Below are 21,806 nucleotides of genomic sequence, written 5' to 3' on the forward strand. Positions count from 1 at the left end.
TCCTATTGGCTTTGGTGAGCCCTTCACTTTTCCTCTAGCACCACCAGGCATTTCACATATTTACAGTATATCGAATGACTTTAATTAATTCAGATTTTTTTTTTTTGTACAATGTGTATAAATTGTGAAAACTGAATTATTACAACATGAACAACAGGTTATTTTCAGTCAAAAATTCAAGCAGCTACTGTCTTGAGTCAAGACAGCCCCGTAAACTGTGACATGAATAGTAACACGAAATGTGCACCCACAGTTTCTCCACAGTTTAAGGGACTGATTTGATTCCAGGTCTCTCCTCACTCCAGGTATCTATAGCCAAAGCGAGCTATCTCACAGTGAATTAAATGTCTCATCTACAAGACAAACAACTTGTTTGTTGACAAGGTATAATGAGAGATGATAATTGAACGGTGTGTGGATTCTACTTTGTTCAGTCTGTCCCTACCTGCCAGGTAGCTAACACAAGCAACCAGCTGTCTGAAGATAATCAGGCTGGTGTTTGGTCAAAAACACAAACAGAGGAAATTAATTAGTGCGCAGATTGTTCATCTCTATCTGTGCTAAAACTGATTATAAAACTGGCTGTCCCTGTTCTACTTAGCTAAAGCATCTGGTACCAACTCTGTCTCCTAGAAATTACATTTATATACAACTAATTTGCAGCAGTGAATACATTTTGTAGAGAAACATAAATGTGATGGAATTATGTATCCTATTAACGTAATGAGGATATGTTAATTTATGCAAGTTGGAAAATATGTTGATACTGAACGAAACACTAAAATGTTCAAAGACAACATATTTATTTTCTGCCAAAATATTCAATCTTGCAGTAGAATATCCACTTGTAGTAACTACAGCTTTTATTAAACTTTATGGTTATGTTTAGGCACTCACAGCACTTGGTTAAGGTTAGGGAAAGATCATGGTCTGATTTAATACAAAGTCCAGAGTGACATCTGACATAACGCCTTTATTTACATTCAACCAAAACCGCAATCTTCTTAGTTGACCTTAACCAAAGTGTTTTTGTAGTGTAAACCTAACCGCAGACAGGACTCTGGTTTCGCACCCTGGACTCTGGTGCAAAAGTCATGCGCTTTGTACGCATGCGATCCACCCCAAAAACCTCCTGGCAACTTTGCTGCCTTTAATAAATGTAGCGCTTTATTCATTCAAAAAAAAAAAGTTGTCTCTGAACATAATCCAGCCAGCTCTTACATACTACAATTTAGTCATTTATGAATGTAATTTCTAGGAGACAGGGTTGCTGGTGCTGACAGTTTGTAGTTGTATGGAATAACCTGCATATTCTGAATACATATAACAATTCCAGTTTTGCAGGTGATGCAGGTCTTTTATTATTCTTGCTCAAATGTCTTGCACATGAAGTCAGAAAAATACCACGTCTCAGAGATGTTTTAGTTTTCCTTCATTTTGCAAGAAAAAAAATCAATTAAAATCATGAATCATCTCCATAAAAAATCTACAGTTTAATTTCTTGACCATATTGCCCCATCCTTTACTGAGTATATATAAAGACTGCAGAGATGTTGATTATGCTGCAGAAGTAGTTTAAGAAGTCTTTGTGGATGTTTTAAAACTTGTTCCCAACATGTATAGTTGTCACCAATGGAGAGTGCTGTAACTCTATTTAAAACTACAAGAAAGCATTTTGGATGAAGATTGGCTTTAGGAGATGCAACATAACATGGCCACATGCATATTGTTTGATACACACTCACCTCTCTCCATTCCTTGTTGCCCATGCCTTGCGTGTACAGAACACAAACTGTGAAGAACAGAGACATTTAACATTAATAACAAAAAACACCATTAACTATACATGCTAAAATCCATACTAATGTCCATTATAGTTATCCAAGTACTTTCCTCAAACCTTTCTCAATGATTCATATACTGTACAATAGGATTTTTCTTTATAACCATATTTTTTAGCTGTTTGACTGGTAACTAAGGGAAGAATTGAGGAACATTGATCTCATAAGAGACCAAGCAAATAAAAACAAACTCAAATGTAATGGTATTTCATGGATCCATTAGAATGACTATTATACCCTAAATGAATGAATTAGAAATAACAAAACAACATCAAAGCACCTAATAGTTTTATTCATGAAGCTCAAATATATATATTACATTTTCTGTCTTCGGATGGTGAAAGAAATTATTTCAGGCTATTATTATTATTTCAGACAAAACAAAACAATTCAAATTACTGAGCTCACTGATCACAGACCTTTGATGTTCTTTTCAGATAACTGTGCAAAGGATATATCCACAGATACATAAATATATTTCACATTTTTCTTTGGGAAACAGAAGGTGATATTTTTGGAAACACGTAGATTAGATTTATCCTGGTTTTGCAGTTTATCTTCAGCTGTATTGAAGGGCTTTATGTTTTTTTCCACTTGTACCAGATAGCCTTCGTTGTCCTTTTGGTTCACTGCTCTTCAGATTTTAAAGACATTTTTTTTTTTTTTACCAGCAAGTGACATATCTTTATATTTTCAGTATTTCAGACGTTCTCTTTTTTCTCTCTCCTTTACCTCCTTGCTCTTTTCCCGTCAGGCTGGTTCATATCAGGAGACTGAAATTGCCATGCTCAGCATAATCACAAGTGCTACTCAGCATAAAAGTACATCTAAATATATGGGTAAAAGCCTAAGCTTCCTCCTCCTCCACCTCTTAATCACTGTCATCCCTGTCATCTTGTTCATCCCTGTCATCATGACCAGCTTGAGTCATTTTTATTATTCTCCGCAACTGTAAATGTGCTGACATACTATGTATTGCAAAGAAAGCATGTTTGTGTATTTGCATGTGTGTGTGTGTGTGTGTGTGTCTGTATTGCTGAGTAAGTATAGAGCACCAAAAGTCATTGTGATATCATAATCCCAAATTTAGACAAAGCTCAAGATGACAAATACCATCTTTGATAACAATGATCTTACCCTTGATCTCATCCTACTCACACCCCTATAATACACACCCTCCCATGTACACACTTACATCCAGCATTTACAAATTGGTCTAAACACATTGCTGCCAACAAGCCAGATGATACCTCACAAATTTAATGCGTCCGACCCAGAGAAAACCTTCAAAACAAAACCTTCCATAAAACAACGTTACATCTTTAAACTTTTTTTTGAAATATTTAACAACTGAGATATAATGTTTGATAAGTGAGTTTTAGAGGTGTCGTAGGTGTATTTTGGACATCCAGACTAGCTTTTTCACCCTGTTTCCAGTCTTTGTGCTAAGCTAAGATAACTGCGGCTAGCTGTAGCCAGAGCGGATGAGTGGAGAAATCCATTATTTCTCATAATCCTTAATACAACAAACAAATGAAAACACACTGATAATTATCTTCAAAATTTTTAAAATCAAAAAAAGCCCTTTTGATATCTAAAAGGAAAATCCAGTACACAAATAAGCATTCTGTATTGCAGAATTATTTGTGCAGCTGCAGGAGGAAAATAAGCACTGTGCTGGAAGGTAAGAAAATATTAAGATACCGGTTTATGTAGAGGCTAAACAATTATACATTACCTTCAGTTCAGTCTCAAGTATAGTCGAGTTTTCAGTTCTGAAATACAGAAAGTCTCACAGTAGACAAGTCTAAGTCTCAAGCGCACAGCTGTGGCATACAGAAGAGTGGATGCGCTCTTCTGTAACTTCTATAATCTTATTATTATGATGATTTCAACTGTGGGAAGGGAAGAGGAGAATTTCCACCCATTCTATCAATCTATAGGGAAAAGCTTCTTAATTGGTCTCATATGCACTAGTGAGACCTGCCTCGAGCCGAGCTCACACATTATGTGAAAAAAGCAAAACAAAAACACTTACACACATAAGGAGTGACTCACGACTACATACAGCTGCAGAAAAGACCTTCCTTCAGCCCCTTATTAGTTTCCCACTCCTTAACACTCTATTAGTTCCCCTTATTTTCTACCTTTTGTCATTTTTCTTTACTTTTTATTCCTTTATTTCATTCCTTCTTTCTAATGCGCTTCTTTTCTATACTTACTTTCTCCTTGTGTGACTTTGAGCTATATACATTAAACTGACTTGATTAAAAAGACTTCTGGTCTGGTCTACACACACTTCACTTGCCTATCCCTCCTTCCTCCTTTTGCTTCCTTCATTACTACTCTCCCCACTGTAAAGCTCAGAAATGATTAGGAGCCAAGATCCTTTGCAATCTCAATTAATAATCATTCACTGACAGAAACACAAACTTGTTCACCGTGTTTGATAGAGAAACAAAGAGGCATTTGAACTTACTCGGGTCTGATTTCGAAAAGGTGTCCCTGTCCAGCAGGTTTCTGTGGAGACACAAAGGGGAAAGTAGTTAGAAACACAGTTTCCTTTGGTAAGAAAGAAAATCGTCTTCCAAATGTGGCGGTGAATGTATTTTAACACAGACTATTTATGTAGTCCGCTGGCCATGAGTCGGCACATTACCATCACGCTCTGTTCACAGTATCCCTGTGGTGTAAATATACAAAAAATATATAAAATACTGAATAAACAACAGCCTTAGCCATAATGCTGAGGCTGGTGCACTGCTCGTGCGCATAAAAATATTAACAATATTTTCTTTTAAAGATATGTTAAGCCTGGCCAAAGTCCATATTTTTCTTCTGCAATAAATTCCATGAAAAGATCAAAACCAGCATAAACTGATCCTACTAACAGGTGCTGCCTATATAGCTAAAGCCTGATATAGTTTACTTTCTTCCAAAAATATTAAAAACAATGGTATGAGCCACAAAGTTGCACTGGGTTACTTGTTCCTTCACTGTGATAAAAATGGGCAATGTAATTTATTTTCAATCCCAAATAAATCATCAGTAGAGAACCAAATGTATATTATTCAACATTCAAAAAAGTCCCCAACAAATGGACTATTTAATCCTGTTTTAGTAACATTTGCTAAATACTGCTTGTCTTGCTTGTAGACTGCGTCTTTTTCATTGTTCACAGCAGCACCTCTGCAGTGTAACCAGAGCTGAGACTTTGGCGATCATCGCACTGAAAACCTAAACACATTTCATATCAGACAAGTCCTCCCTTATCACATATTAAAAGTCAGAGAATTGATAAGAACCTCTGCAACAAACAGCTTGCCTTTGCTTCCACTATAAACAACACTGTCTCTTAAGGTTATGCAACTAAGCACAGAGTCATTTCAACTTAAGTTCAGTCTCTTATTATTTGTAGAAATTCTGATTTTTACGGCCTCTCATTTCAAGCTTGAAAAACATTGGGTCTAAGCTAGCATTCTCTGAGACCAGTGATATATTGTGCAGTCCTCTTTCTCAGCAAACCATTGAGTTTCATTGAAGATGGACATTAATAAAATCGTGAAGATTTATGTTCCCCCAAAAGAGGATGGAGGGGGGGGGATTAAATGGGCTGATATGAACGCGGCATGAGACCTTATCATTAATTCTAATTTGTTAATAATGAGATGAATGATGGTGATGGCACCTAATGGTCTGGAGAGGAGTGGAGAGGAGACAGGAGAGGAAAAGCAGGATCACTAACTTGTCAGTGAGGTTAAATCTCTCTATTTACTCTCCAATCCACTTTCTTTTACCCATTTAATGCGCTCTGACGTTTCCTGTTTCCAGAAAAGGCATCAAAATGTGGGTAATACTTTCAGTTACTCTTTCAATCCCAGGGATTGTGAGAGACTTTGAAACTCTGTCAGGCAAAGCCCTGAAACCATCAGTAGCTGGCGAGTATCCAGGCTGCAAGCTGGTTTTCAGTAACAGCCTCCCTAACTGTGGCTGTTTTTTTTTTCCCCAGCTCACTTCAGTAGTCTATCTCTCTGCTCCTGTATGTACTTCTCTCTCTTGTTCTTGTGTGAACTTGCCAACTCATCAACACCACCTTTGGCATGTTTCTCTCTATCTCACTGTGTTTGTTCTAAGAGCAAAAACAAAACAAAAAACACCTCTACTATCCACTTTGTCCTTCCTGTTTGTTCACGCTCGTACTTGACAGTTCACTCAGTTAAAAATTGCAGCATAGCTTATATCATATCACGCATATGAAATGTTCCACGTCAAGGCACTTTGCATGATGATTTGTTGTCACTTTTATATGATTTGACATATTGAGATATAAAGCTGTTATTTGCAGCATTTGGCTCAGATTGCATATTCCAAGTCAGTTTGGTGTTTGGGTTTCCTACTATAATCCAAAGACACACAAGTCAGGTGCACTGGAGATTCCAAATAGGTGTATGTGTGTCTGTTTGCCTATTGTGTTGTCTGTCCTCAGCAACAAAAACTCTGTTGATGGATGCAACAATCCATTTAAGAGGATGTGAATAAACATTTCTATTCATATTCCTGTTTACATTCTTTAAAGAAAAAAAGCCTTGTTAATGACTGAAGATGTTCCTTCAGTAAAATACCAATTTCTCTCAAGTGCTCAGCTAATTAGTGATTGGACATTGGACTGCTCACACCTATATCTGACTAGTAATCAATATTGCTAGTTGGAACGATTTAAGACTGATCTACCTAAAAACAAGCACTTCTCCTTGGTATGCCACTATCCAATTCATTTGATGACTTTTGGACCACACTGTATTTGTGACCACTTTTTAAAAGATACACATCTTCCGTAAGAATGAAAGTATTCAGGCACAGACTAACAAATGCTGTTTTATGTATTATAATGGTAATCTTTGGAAATAAGAATCAGTATCACCAACCTTACCCTTTAAGATACACATATAAATTTGGAATAGTGAGGAGACAGCTACATCAGAATAAATAACACTGACTCTGGCAAATAAGAATTGAGTATTCGTCTTAGCCATGGTATAATGCATATTAAAAAGTTTGCTTCGTGGTTGTGTGTGAGGATTCATGATATTTTCCACAGATATCATCAATGGTTGAACTATACCTTTATCTAATGTCAAGACACTACATAAAATAATATTTTCAGTTCATCTGTTGTCAAACCAGAGGGGGTAGAGGAAGATGGTCTCAAATCAACAAACCACTTTCATCGTATAACACCATCTACGAATAAACCTGGACATCAAAAGATGAATGCACACCTATATACTAGAAAACACACAGTCCTGCAATAATGTGGCACCATTTGGCTGGTAGTTGGGAGAAATTTCCCACTCTGAGTTGGGGGTACATTTAGGGACACAAGTTAAAATACACTTTCTCCCTTTGAGAGAGAATTCGAGGCTCCACAGTCTATGACTAGCTGCTGCCCAAAGCACATCACACATGGTGGCACTCCAGATAGGCTCCTGGGCTCCCCCTGCGTGCATTTTGTCTGTTTGCGTGTGTGAGTGTGTGTTTGTGTATAAGACACGTTTTTTCAGGATTTCCACTTCAGAGGATAATGTGAATGAGTCACGGCTCTTTCTCTTTTTCTCTCACTCCTTTCCTTCTTTTCATCCAGAGGCAGGCAGCGGAAAGCTAAAAGCTGCCATCTAAGTCACAGTGAGGTCTGCAGGAAGAAAGGTCCCAGACTAAAATAGTGTTAGTATTTTTAGCAGTGAGTTTCCCAAAAATGCTATAATGTTCTAGTATTAATGTGTAATTGTGATTGTAGTTTATGCTCATTTTGTTATATAAATATGAGGAAGCACAATAGATCAATCAGCTGATCAAATATGAAGACAAGCCACGGAATCCTACTGGTGGTGACAAAGAGAGCTTCTTGTTCGACTCTCAAACTATTGATTTCTTCAATAGATTTCCCTTAGGCTTTCAGCTTTGGTATGTTTAGATGCAGACTCTCTCTCTCTCATCATTCCTCACAAAAACACAACCTTTGGCATTTTCACTGGCTTTCACTCTTCCTGGTGCATGCATGTTCATTCATACAAAAATCTTCTCTCTCTAGTTCTCTTGCTGCTTAATCATTTGATCTGATAGTTTTTCTCTCTCTCTCTTCTAATCTGCTACCATATCTAACTGAAGCCCACTCCAAATAAATAAATTTCACCCTAAGTACATAACTCAGTCTTAACTGGGTTGATTATCCTTTAAAAAAACCCCATTCAATTACAGATTATTGGCAGTATATATATGTTTGGCAATGCAGTGACTAAAATAAAGATTAAACTGTGCTGATGCACGAGGGAATGATGCGCAAATAAACATGCAGTCTATGACAATCTGCCACTGAAATTCCACATGCAAAACACAATTTCACTGCCAAAGGACACATGACATGGCAGCACCCTTTTTAGGGATTCACCTACATGGCTTTTAAGGCAATCAGTGCAAAAGAACAAAGACCACGTGTGATGCAAAGCACAAAACACAAAACACCATTAAACAATTACGATGTTAACATAATCACCTACCTTTTACCTCGAAGCTAGGTTTGATGACTGCAAGTTTAGTTAAACTCAAATTATATATTTAAAAAAAAATTCTTGCTTGATGCACGCTCTTGTTGGTATTTTTGTAGGAAAAGCCATTCATTGTATACTGACTCTATGAATGGTCCTCTACAGGTGCATTTCCATTCATGTTGGTGGAGCTCTTCCCTGGCAAATATAAAAATTTACTGCACAGACAGAAAACTGTAAATCCATGCACAGGAAATGATGCATGCTGAATGAGACAGAGAATTCATCACTTAACAAGCAAAAAGCTGTAGTTATAGCTTTTTTTTTCATAAAATATCACTGTGCTGGGTTATTTTCTAAAAAACAAAATTCACTCTACCCTAGTTTAACCATTGTTGGTTTCTTTGGTTTTGCCTCAGTGCAGATTAGCTTCTCATCATTCTCTAATGAATTTCCAGCAGAATATATGCTGCTCCCAAGATTTAATGGGTTCACAATTTTTCAAGTCTGTCTTAAAGGAATAATCAAGTGCCAATTTGAACACAGACGTATGATTTGCTTGTTATAATCATTACTCCTATTCGTACTTGCAGGAGGAATGATTACAGCAAGAAAAACCTGTTTTTTTTTGTTGTCATAATTTATTTTTGTAATTTTTATTTTAGTGAGAGACAAATGCTCACGAGAATTGAGCATAGTTGAACTCATATGGGATCAATAGTTAGCTTTATGTTAAGCATTACTTTCCCAGTAGTCCCAGGAAGAAAGAGAGGCAAATAAAGAAAACACCAACTGGACAACAATTAAGGATCACCTCAAGGCCAAATCCATGTCAGTCCATCTAATCCTCAAAGGAAATTAAAATTACTATTTTATTATGACCTTTATCCAGCAAATACACACTCAAACCCAGTGTAAACCAACTGAGCAAATAAATCCCAAAAATGAAATAAGGAAAAAATTATAACTGTAAACCACAAACATAAAGTAAGGGGAGGAGAAAAAAAATTACAATACCAAGCATTTTCTTTCTTTCTTCATGTTCATATGGGCACCAGACTTGAAAAATTTTGAACCTATCCTTTATTAAAAACGTGATCTGTATCATTACAACACATCAGTTACAATTCACATGAACATCACTCACTACTGGTATGACTAAGCCCATCAAAACAAATCAGCCTCGGGGTTATTGCTCAGACAACTAAACTGATTTGGTTATAGTTGGAAAACAGTTTAGCGCTAATACAATCATTTGACTAATCTATTAGTCAGTAGACAGAAATTTAACGGACAACTATTTTGATAATTGATTCTTTGTTTAATTAATTTTTCAAGCAAAAATATCAAATGTGATGGTTCCAGGTTCTCAAATGTAATAATTTGCTGTTTTTATTTCTTGTCCTATATACAGTAAATTGATTATTTTGGCGTTGTGATCACCTCACCAAGCTTTTTATTTTTTAATGTTTTATGATCTTTTATAGACCAAATGATTAATTGCTAATGACAAACAAAACAAAAAAATCTATTTTGACAGCTTATTTTTGCTTAAAAAAGGTAACTTCACAAATAGGAAAAATTAGTTGGATATTGAGCTGGATTGTATGGAGTCAAACTTCTGCCTGATTTCAGTCAGGTTTCCTCCACCTCTTGCAAGGGGAGTTAGTATTCAAACCAAAAGTGTTATAAACATTATGAAAGTTTTTATCAACTCTCAGTTGCACAGCTCTAAAGTACAGTTCACTCACACCGTCCATATATACACTACCAAAACTCAACGCCAGCACCACTGACACACAAAGTCTTAGGCAGATATGACAGTGCTGATCTCCGACTGCTGTCAAACCATGCTTCCTCCTTCCTGGGGGCAACCTATACCAGTACAATCCCCTGTCATTGTGGCCATGCCTCTGACGCATTATCTGTGACAGCTGTCAATCACAGCAACAGGAAGTGAAATCTGATAGCAGATGGGCTGGAAACACACACACACACACACACACACACACGTGCTCCTTCATGCTCATTTGTTTCCTCTGAGAGATTTAATAAAAGGAGGATGAGGGAATAAAAGTGACAAATAGTTACAAAAGATAGACAGAAGAGGTCCATAAAGAGACAGACAGACAGACGGATGGTAACGCAGCATCTTCAACAGATATGACGACTCTCTACTTATGTGTAACACCTGGTGGAGCTTCAGTATGAGATCAGAGAGGGGGGTTATCTCTCTTTCTCTCTCACACACAGAGACTGCAGACACCTCTGTGCATTTGCTCAACGAGTATAGCCAAACGATAACAGCAGTATGGGGATGGTTACCATGGCAGCTACTGACAGGCAATTGAAGCCACTTGACTGACTTGGCTGACAGTTGCTGTACATGTATGTGTTGTTTTTCCTGTGGACTTGATAAGCAGCGATGCCATCAGTGTTGTGGTATTTGTGGTGCTCACCTTTCCACCTCTTTCCTCAGTTTTTCTCTCCTCTCTAGCTTAACCCATCCTCTCCTTTCCTTCTATTTCCCTTTCCCCGTCTCTTGATCTATTTTCCCCTTTTTCCTATTTCTCTCCTCAGTTCCTTCCCTCTCATCCCGTTTATCCCTAACACCTTTCCCCATTTTCCTTTCCTCTCCTTTCTTTTCTCCCCTCCCATTTTTTAATTAATGAATGCATCAACAGTTCCTTTTGGACTGGCTTGAGAGGCCGTGTCCCTGACAGTGTGTTACCGTTACAACACGTCACCAAACCCCCCCCCGATTCCTCAACAACCCTCTCCAATGCTACAGACATAAATTGGGTTTCTAGCCCACTGGAGGAAGACGGAGAGAGGAGAAGAGAGGATTTGGATTTTAATAATCCCTTTATTAAACCATTATCAGGAGAAGCCAGATCATTGTCACATCATCACCCAAGAGCACAGAAGGGAAAACAACACAAAAAAAAAAAAAGCCAACACGAGTCGCCCCAACAAAAAATTTGTTTATCTGATCAAAAATTAACAATCAACTCTCCGTCCCCCCCAACAGAGCATTAAACCCCCCCACACAGCCCAAATATCCCTGAAAGTTTGCATATTGTCCATCCTATGATAATAAGCATGTTCCATCTTCAGTCGGGCCTTCAATAGCCCCTACAGAACTGGCACAATTTCCACACTGCCAGTGCTCTGAACCCGGTTCCTGGGCATCAGCCAGATGGCCAACTTTGCAGATCCAGATAAAAAGTTCATAAATGTATATGCAGTCTTCTTCTTTGCACTGTATTTGGGGCCAAAAATGATCAAACCAAAAGAAAAATTCCCCCCGAAACCTTGAAACCACTGTTTTAAAAGCTAAAACAGTGCCAACAGCCGAGGACACTGAACAAATAAATGTAATAGGGTTTCAGTCTGAAAACAGAAAATACATTCCTCCCCCAGCTCTGGATCCAGGTGCGCTCTGTATCTGTTTGTAGCTATTGCCCCATGTACATCCCTCCACTGGAGGTCTGTTCGCTTTTCAACAGGCAGCTTGTACTGGGACTGCCAGCTGCCTTTTGGGGAAGCGTCTCTACCAAAAAAATCAGTCCACCTCAAATCTTTCACCCCTGCCAAAGAGCGCAGGTTCAGAAACTTTACGCAGATTTGATAGACTGCTTTTTTCCCCACAGACTGAAACGTTTCAGGTGGGGGGCTGTGAACAATAGCATCTGACTTCCTCCTTCCTGCCACTCCCCAACAGCTGGGGTGATAGACACAGAGAGGAAACTGTACTCACAGCCTTCACTCCACTGGTCATACAGAGTACCATCTTCTGTGAATGCTCTCAGGGTTTGTGGCAGGGCAGCAAAGACAGGACAGGGCATCCACAGATGTTGCCATCACCTTCATCAGATGTGCCATTTTGGTGCAGCCTGCCCCTCTGAGACTGGCTCGCAGGCTGGCAGACTGCAATGTTTGGATCTTTAAAAGCTTGTTGAAAAACAAAGGTTCCTCAAACAACCACATGCCCAGAGTCTCATTTGCATCACATGCAATCTTAAAAATCTGCCATGCCTGCAGTACAGAGCTTTAAAAAGGTCTTAGTCCAGTGATGTCCACAGTCTCTGGTTGTAGGAGGAAAAGCTGTTTATCATAGCCCAATCGCCCAGCTCTCCTCAGCAGCAGACAAGCTATATCGAACCAGGAAAGGCCACAGTTGTACAGTAGTCTTTGTGCAGCCCGAAGACTAAATTAGACAATTTTGGACTGGATGTTGATAAGCCCCTGCCTCCCTTCAGCCACAGGCATGTAGAGGGTTGTTGCCCAGACCCAGTGGCGGCCAGACCAGAAGTAGTCCAGGATGGCTTTCTGAATGTCCTCTAGCAGGCCTCTTGGTGGCTTAATAGCAATGAGTCTGTGCCAGAGAGTCGAGGCGACCAAGTTATTGGCAACCAGAACCCTTTCCCTATATGACAACTGGGGTAGCAACCATTTCCATTTAGAAAACTGAGTGCACACTTTCTCCTTAGCTCCCTCCCAGTTCTTTCTTTGAAAGTCCTCGCTGCCCAAAAATACTCCCAGCACTTTCAGCCCTTCCTTCCCCTCCTTAAGTCCTCCATGCAGACTGGGCACTACCTGATTCCTGCACTGTCCCACCAACAAAGCTTCGCTTTTAACCCAGTTCACCCGTGAAGATGATGCCTTTTCATAAAGAGTCAGGATCTCCTGCAAACATTGAACATCCCGCTGACTGGAGACAAAAATATAAACATTGTCTGCACAAGCAAAAACAGTAGGAAGATGATCAAAGTCAGAGGGCCGAGGAAGTGAGAGACCACCTAGCCGACCTCTTAACCTGCACAGCAAGGGCTCAATAGCTAAGCTATATAGTTGACCTCTGATAGAACAACCCTGTCTTATCCCTCACTGTACGGGGATTGGCCGACTCAGCCCTGTCCCCATCTTCACCATACATTGAGCACCATTATGCAATACACCAACCCAAGCCAGGAAACCATCCCTAATACCAAAAGCCCTAAGTGCAGAAAAAAAACGAGAGTGATCAACCCTATCAAAAGCTTTCTCCTGGTCCAAAGAGACAATACCACAATTAACATTATCATTTACACACATCAGTAAAATCTCGTATAAGAAAAATGTTGTCCATGATTGTCCTGTCAGGTAGACAATAAGTTTGGTCTGTGTGTACAATTATTTCCAGGATATCCTTGAGTCTGTTTGATAAGGATCTGGAAAGCACCTTATAGTCTGTACAGAAGAGGGCAACTGGACTCCAGTTTTTATGTAAGGCCAGGACTCCTTTCTTGGGTAGCAGGGAAAGCACTGCTTGCTGACAAGAGACTGGGAGGGATCCTGTTCTGAGACAATCGAACAAAACACCATGTAAATCAGGTCCAACGGCATTCCAGAAATGCTTACAAAAGTCACTGGGAAGACCATCAATCCCTGGTGCCCGACTTGATGCCATCTGGTTAACGGCAACCGTCAACTCCTCCAGAGTCAGCTCACAATCCATGGCAGCTTTCTCGTCTGGGCTTAGTTGAGGAAGCCCTTCCAGGAGCTCCTCACGGCACTCCATGCTGCATCGCTCTGCACCAAAGAGGTCAGCGTAGAAATCTGTCGCATGGTTCCTGATCTCGCTCAGATTAGTGGTCACTCTGCCTCCTGGCAGACTTAGGCAGGTCATCTGCATCCCTTGTGCCACCGATCTCTCCAGATTGAAAAAGAAGGAGCTTGGAGCGTCCATATCCTTTAGCTGGAGGAAGCGGGACCTGACCAGGGCTCCCTAAACTCTCTCCTGCCGGAAGGAGCTAAACTCCAGCCTCTTTTCATGTAGCAGTTGACCTGTAGTGGGATCTGAGTCTCTATGCAACCCTTCTTCAATGTTTCTAATGTTCACTTCAAGTTCCGGAACTAATCGTAGCAGTGGAATGGGAGGTGTACTGCTAGCAATAAACACCAATTTGTGCCTTACCAATCTCCCATCACAGTTTCAATGAACTCAAATCAATTTTTTTAATTTTCCACTGCTCCCAAAAGCATTCAAAGCACTGGCAGAAAGATCTGTCTTGCAGAAGTTTATTGTTCAAAATCCAGTAGGATTTAACCCTTTCGCCTGAGGAAATTATCAAATCTATGCTAAGTGGTGGACAGTGAATCCAACTGGACTTATATGACTGTAGACTAGTCTGGTGCTAAGACTTTGGGAAATGTAGATCCTGTCCAGTCTGGCTGCTCTCATTGTGTTATCTCTGATTCTCACCCATGCATATTGTCTGGACTTTGGATGTTTGACCCTCCATGTGTCAGGCAGATCCAGTTGTGTTATGATACTGTTTGGGCTCTTAGATGACTATGGGTGGGGATCCTCACTTGTCTTGTCACAGTTGATATCCCCACCAATGATGAATTGATCCTGCCTTTTTGTGCCAGTCTCTCCCTCCATTAATGTTCAGGTTCAATATTTTGATGCTCCGCATAGAGAGGTCAGAGAAGAGAAACAGAAAAGAAACAAGCAGGGAACAGTAAAGAGAGGAAAACATCTTGTGATACATGATCATGTTAGCTACTGTCTAGTCTTTTTAGCAGTTTTACTTTTTCTTCTTTTCTCAGAGAGTGTTTCTTTTCATCCAAAAGGTCAAAACCGACCAGTTTTTTCAATATGCCAACAGACCTGATGAATTTGTCAGTGGCTCTGAAGTTTTCATTCACTCTAACAGACTTTTCAAATGTTTCATCCAGAAATTGAGTTATTTCCTCTAAAGAGTAGAGGTTTGTGTTCCTGTTAGGAGTTTCACCAATAGATACTGTATCTGACTCAGAGTCATACTCCATTTCTTCTCCTTCACATAATACTTGGCTATTGAGCACACCTTGTCCTTCACTGGTGATCACACTGTGATCTCTGCCTGCAGAACTTGTGGAAGCTGCTTCCTCGACATTTTCTGCTGACTGTGGTTGTATCTCAGTGCCTGCAGACTGAGAGCTGCTCAGGTTCTCTGCAGTCATGGTAGCCTGTTGCTTCTCAAGCTGACTCTGTTCCTCCCTATCTAAATCATTATTCTCGGTGTGTGAATCAGTAGCGTCCGCCACCGCCTCGGTACGAGCAGGGACGCCTGCTGTCGCCTCGGCACAAGCGGACTTGTCTGCCACATCCACCTGCTGTTTATGCGGACATGCAAATTGTCTGTGGCCGACATCTCCACACTCAAAACATTTCAATTGTCCTGAGCTGGCATAAAGCATATAATAGCCATCACCGTGCTTCACTCTGAAAGACACCTCCAGTGTTTGTGTCGGCGAGTCCAGGTACATGAATGCCTGCCGCCTCAGAGACTGAACATGCTTCATTCAGTTTGGGATCCTTACATCCAAAACTCACTGTTTTACATCCGCTGGCAAATTTACCAAACCTACGGAGCTTGTTCTGTAACAACTCGTTAGGTACAAATGGCGGAACACCGGATAAGGTCATCCACGTGGAGGGAACTGACAGCGGTGAGACCTGCACAAAAGTCTCCCTGATAAACACACCACTCTCAACCAGATGATGAACATGAGGCTCATCTTTCAAAAACACAACCACTGCTCTGTTCATTCTTGATGCAAAAGATAATTTAACCTATCCTACCTGTTCACTGACAGCCAACAGAACCTCCTCCACAGTTATGTTACTATCAGGCGGAACTATCATTACTCCCTGAAGAATAGACGGAGGTGGCGTCTCGGAGGACGCCATCCCTCCCGAAAACCACCAAACAAAACCACCAATCACTCGGCAAACACTCAATCAATGAAACTATTAAGAAAAAGCTTACCTGATCATGCACATAGGACAAATGAAGAGTACAGTAGAAAATCCAGAAATAGGGACAGAAATTAATTCAAAACTCTGCGCCACTAGCACATCCACCACCCTCAATCACGCTCACACCACAGACAGGAAATGGGAGGACAGGAGAGGAGACTGGAGGAGAGGACAGGAGAGGAGAGAAGAGAAGGAGAGGAGAGGAGAGGAAAAGGATAATGCAAAGGAAAGATAATGTGTAAGCACTACACTGCGAAAGGACAGAACTGAGAGAAAGAAACACGTGTTGAGTGAAAGAGAGTTGCACATTGAGAAAGAGAGGAAAGGCAGTCTAATTAGCTTTCCCAAACTCTGTGAGAGCAGCAAAAGGAAGCTTAATATGTGTGTGTGCCTGTTTGAGTGCGTGTGTGTGTTAAACTACTCTATTTCTATCGTTATGGAATCTATTTGGAGTCTAGGTTTAACCATGTGCACAGACAAAGAGAGAAAAGTTGAGAGAGATGGTGTGAAAGAGGAGGGGGTTAAAAAGCCACATAACAGAGGTGCAGAGTATAGAGACTATGGCTCAAGGCAGTGCTTTTCTAAGTTAAATATTATAGCTAGATGTATGGTTATGGTAGCCATTGCTGCTGCTGCTAATATAACTGTTAATTTTTGTGAAAGAAAGCCTGCCATGATCTCATTCAGTGAGTGCAGATGCTATCATCTCATCTTCAGTGTCAGCCTTCATTTCTTTTCTTTTTCAGTTTTTCAACACAATCAATTAAACAACATTTTCCCTCTGTTGTCCTTCTGCTGTAGATAAATGTATAGAAAGAGCACATAATGTAAGAAGAACACATGATATAACTTTTTTCTTTGTCATTATGTTTCTGATTTATTCTGTATTTATGGCTGATTAGCATGTTTTCCTGTAAGATTACACTATATGATTTGTTTTTCTTAATGGGCTTTTTCATTCATTCTCAGTCAGTTCTAATAAGTTAATTAGACTGGAGTTACTAGTGGAAAATAACTGTACATTTACTCAATTTGTACTTAAGCACAATTTTGAGGTGCTTTTACTTTACTTGAGTATTTCCATGTTATGCTACTTTATACTTTTATAATACTTTTATAAAACACTATAAAACTTTATAATTTATACTATACTTTATACTGCACTATGTCTCAGAGAGAGATATTGTACTTTTAACTAAACTACTAGCTATAGCTACAAGCTACTTTTCAGATCATTATTATTAAGATTAAACCACTGATTTCCAGCCGTTTTGGCTTGTGACTTACAAAATAGCAGTGTCTAGTTGGGACCCCTTGTCACATTTCATATGTCTACAGTTTCACTAAAGAGTAATTACCTCTCTAAACCTCTCAAATGGTTTCATTTAAATAACTGCTTGAGACCCAAAGCAGTCAAATTATCCAATATGTCACAAAAAAACTAAGACTAGAGATAAGTACAAAAAAATGAAAGAAAATTTGTGTAGCTGTTTTGTCGTCTTCCCTGCCCCAGTAATCATCTCACGAACCCTCAGATTTACCTTTTGGCCATTGTGACCAACCCCATGGTTGGGAACCACTGGCCTAAACTGCCTAAATTTATGTAAAGTAGCTAAAACTAGCTCCACCTCCAAAAGCAACAACAGAAAAATGCTGCTTACACACTGATGCACCATTATTAACAATCTAATAATAATCACATTTAACAATGTATCCATCACAAGGGCCAAATTTTCTGCAAAACAAGTACTTTTATTTTTTATTCTTTAAATAAATTTAGCTTATAATACTTCTATTTATTATTTATTTGAGTGCAACTCATGCCAGCTGTATTTGTGTTCAATTTTGTGGCCAGTAAGCCTTAAAACCTTAAAATCTGTATCAATAATGTGATATGAGCACACCAGGTTGCTTGTTCTAGGAAATGATGCTTGGAAAAAGACCAATATACCAATATCCCATTGAAAGCGAGAAGCACAAGCTCCTTTGAGTTATATGAGATGACCTATACTTTGTATAAGTATACTTTTGAATGCAAACCCATACCATTAAATCAATTTATTACTAATTTCATTACACTTCATTCCCATAGTTAGTACTTCTAATGTAGCTTTATAAATTAAGCCTTATATTGACTTTTGCACATTGTTTACAGAGATATAGCCCTCTAAAAACAACTTAATCATTGTAATTGAACCACTTCCAATGTGTAAGTGAATTGATAAATGATTCAGTCTGAACAATCTGAATTGTTTTTGTATGAGGTGTTACACTATATCTGTGTCGTTAACTGACATTTATTTTAATGGCTGGTTTTCATTCAAAGATTTGATATAATATTTTTTTATAAACATGTGTCACTCTTCAACAGTATTTCTGGTTATTTGTCAACCATAAAGTCACTCATTTTTGCTCCTCCTACAGCTGTTTCATACCTGGAATTTGCTGCTCTCAAGCTAAATACACACTGTGCTGTGTCTTCTCATCACATTTCTTCTGCTACACCTCTGCTTCCTCAAACCTCTCCTGTCCTTACTTGTATTTTTCATATACCTTGAATTATTCTCCACTCCTTTTACATCATTATTCTATTTTATTATTTTCTTTATTTCCAAATCCTCTCCTTTCTCTTGCCCTGTCCTCCTCTCGTGGGAAAAGGGGTTTTCTCACTGAGAGCCCAGAGCATAACTTCCAATTCTGTCCTTTGTTTTATTTCTTCCTCTCTTCCTCCCTCTCTCCCTTTTTGTATGTCTGTCTCTTTCTCAGTTTGACGGTGAACTGAATAGGCTCTGCGAGGACTACACTATCTCACTGAAATAGATACAGTTAGACACATATGTAGATACACATTGAACCACATGGACCAACCTGTCTACGGTCCAGTGATATTCCAGTTCAACTAACCCTGTTGTCCACCATGCCACATATGCACACACAAACGAGTGAATTCAAATTCCCTAAGAGATATTGCTTCATGATATGCGCTGGTCCAATATTCCAGATATAGTAAACCTCCAATACATCAACTCAGTAAACAAGATAAAGAACACACAGACAAATTAGAAATACTAAGGATAACACTGGGTAGAAAACAAATAGACTATTTTCGCTGTGTTGACTGTTGACTAGGTTCCATGTGGGACTGAAAACACCCACAAAAGAGAGATGAAGATTGACCAATACCCTGAGAGAGATGCAAGTCAATTCCCTACACAGTTTACTTTGACTAGCAGTGGGTTTTCAGGTGCTATAGAAAGTATGTGTTGAAGTTGCTTTTTCGTGTGAAACTACCCCCACTACCACTGATTATGCAAACAAACCTGCTGAGGTTACTCTAAAAGCAAGAACTGCAGTGCCACTTGGTAAATAAATTAATATCTTGAAAGGTTTAAATCCTTAAGAATGGAAAATAATCTGTGTGATCATCAGATAGACAATGGTCTGTGGACAATAAGATGTGGCCAGTAAGTTCATTTCCTGATGTGTATACTGTATCTATCTTATTTCAACACCCAAAGCCATATAGTATAAGAATTGGATCCTATTTTGAAACAGGACTTGTTAGCGAAGTCAAAAGGGACTTCAATTGCACAGAGTACTAGTGAGAAAATAAAATGAAGTCATGGTGTGGTTCAACATTTCCATCCATTCATCTTCTACTGCTTATCCGAGGTCGCAGTAGCAGCAGGTTAAGCAAGGCAGCCAAGACAATATATAAACTCTCCAGCGTATTCTGGGTCTAGCCCGGGATCTCTTTATCAGCTCGACATGCCCGGAAGCCCTCCAAAGGAAGGTGCCCAGTAAGCATCCTAATCAGATGCCTAAACCACTTCAACTGGCTCCTTTCGACGCGAAGGAGCAGCAGCTCTACTCTGAGCTCCCTCCGGATGTCAGAGCTCCTTACATATTTACAATCCTAACACATCAATATTACATGTAGACTTAGGTTCTGTCAAAGCCCAGCAGCACAGGTGGGGCACAGAGCAAACATTGTTCATACCAGAGACCTTGGTTCTATTCCCCTAACTTCCGGTTTGAACTATCAAAGACTCATTTTGTGGCCTGCTCCTCTTCCTCTTCTTTTTACAAATCAGGTGCTAATGTTAAAATGGCCTTTGCTTTTTAATTATAAGTAAATAATTAATTTTTGCTAAAGGGGTTTCTCCCAAAGTTTACGCGTAAATGTCCAGAATTGACTAATTTCAAAATGAGGATATGATTCAGGAAATTCTAACATTAACGTTTTTGTCCCTGTAAAAAGGTACAGACCGGCCAACCACAATACACAAAATCACAATGAGCTGTAAGAAGCTTAAAGCAGCAAAAAGTTGCAGACTGAAGCATTGTTACTGAGGGGGCATGCCAGTACCAGAAACCAAAAATATAATACCAATAATACTGTTTAATGGTGCTTTAAGGGCTTGTTACTGAGGTCAAACACACCTCATATATTATACAAAGACTGTAAGTGCCACATCAGAGACTACTACAAAACTAGTGTGATGGGTTTAGAAAAGACAAATGCTGTCTTATTCAAATCTTATCAATTAAAGTTATTTTTACATTGACACTAATGATATCTTGAAAGTAAACACTGGAAAATAGTGAAGTTTTTATGTCACATCTTACACATACCGAACCGACTTCAATTCAACAGTTTTTATCAAAGATCCGTATTGTTTTGTTGTGTATTTAGATTTAAATAGAGGTCCTATTCTCTTGGCCTTTCATGCACCTCTCACATCTACCACCGCAGGACTCTACAATGAGTGTGTGTGTGTGTGTGTGTACGTGTGTGTGTGTGTGTGTGTCTCTGCTTAGCAACAGACCAGGAATATTCTTGGAAACATGTGGAGCAAGCGGAGACAACTGGGCATGCTCAGATTGTTCTCAACAGGTCGCTGAGCACAATGCTACAGGTACCTGCTTCCTGTTGTGTGTTTTTCCTAATTTTCCCTCTGTATTTTTACTGATCTAACCAATTTTGTTCATTTGTTACAGAGAATGAAGAAAAGAACATGCCTGCACAATCACCCCCCAATCTCTCTCACACACTTATACACAGACATACACACACTGAATGGAAGCATCAGCAGCATGTATTCTCTCACTGCTTATCTAAGAGGGCTGCCCTAATTCTTCTTGACAAGGGCTGGGAGAGCCAAGAGAACATCTCAGCACACACACACAAACGCTAAAATATGCCATTCCGCTCTGCATTTACACAGATATGTGCAACAAAATACACATCATTCATAGACAACACACAGCCACACATCTGTGCCAGTGGCATTTTAACTTAATTGCCTTTGTCACCGCTTTCAGTGCAATTTAGCCCAACCTGCATAGTTTCTTTTATCAACACATTCCACTATCCTACACATGACTTTAACTGCTCAGTACTGACAAAAGCCAAGTCTCAGCTGCTTTACATAAAAAATTTAAGGGTGACATAGTGATAAAAAGATCTTATTTGCCTAATTTGTAATGTTGGTTTTTATTTTTATAATTTTTTATGCTTAGCTATAATCATATACAACAATGTCAGCGTCAACGCATGATAAATGGGACATGCTACGATGTTTCTTGAGCAGTAAAATTGTGTGTGTGTGTGTGTGTGTGTGTGTGTGT

At 39.3% G+C, this 21,806-nt stretch overlaps 1 protein-coding gene across 7 annotated transcripts in view; it reads right to left on the reverse strand.

The window, feature by feature from the left end:
* LOC120799632 (copine-8) overlaps positions 1-21,806 on the reverse strand; it is a 97,370-nt gene that overhangs the window by 64,555 nt on the left and 11,009 nt on the right. For 6 of the 7 annotated variants that reach the window (XM_040144882.1, XM_040144873.1, XM_040144856.1 and 3 more), the window contains exons 2-3: positions 4,321-4,361; positions 1,746-1,792 (exon numbers count right to left, since the gene is read on the reverse strand). In XM_040144882.1, the coding sequence (XP_040000816.1) occupies positions 1,746-1,792; positions 4,321-4,361 (88 nt within the window). Of the gene's footprint in view, positions 1-1,745; positions 1,793-3,579; positions 3,617-4,320; positions 4,364-21,806 lie in introns of those variants that run through there. The other variant, XM_040144902.1, reaches the window with a different exon arrangement.

Source organism: Xiphias gladius, chromosome 2, assembly GCF_016859285.1.
Source record: "Xiphias gladius isolate SHS-SW01 ecotype Sanya breed wild chromosome 2, ASM1685928v1, whole genome shotgun sequence".
In the NCBI taxonomy this organism is placed as follows: domain Eukaryota; kingdom Metazoa; phylum Chordata; class Actinopteri; order Istiophoriformes; family Xiphiidae; genus Xiphias; species Xiphias gladius.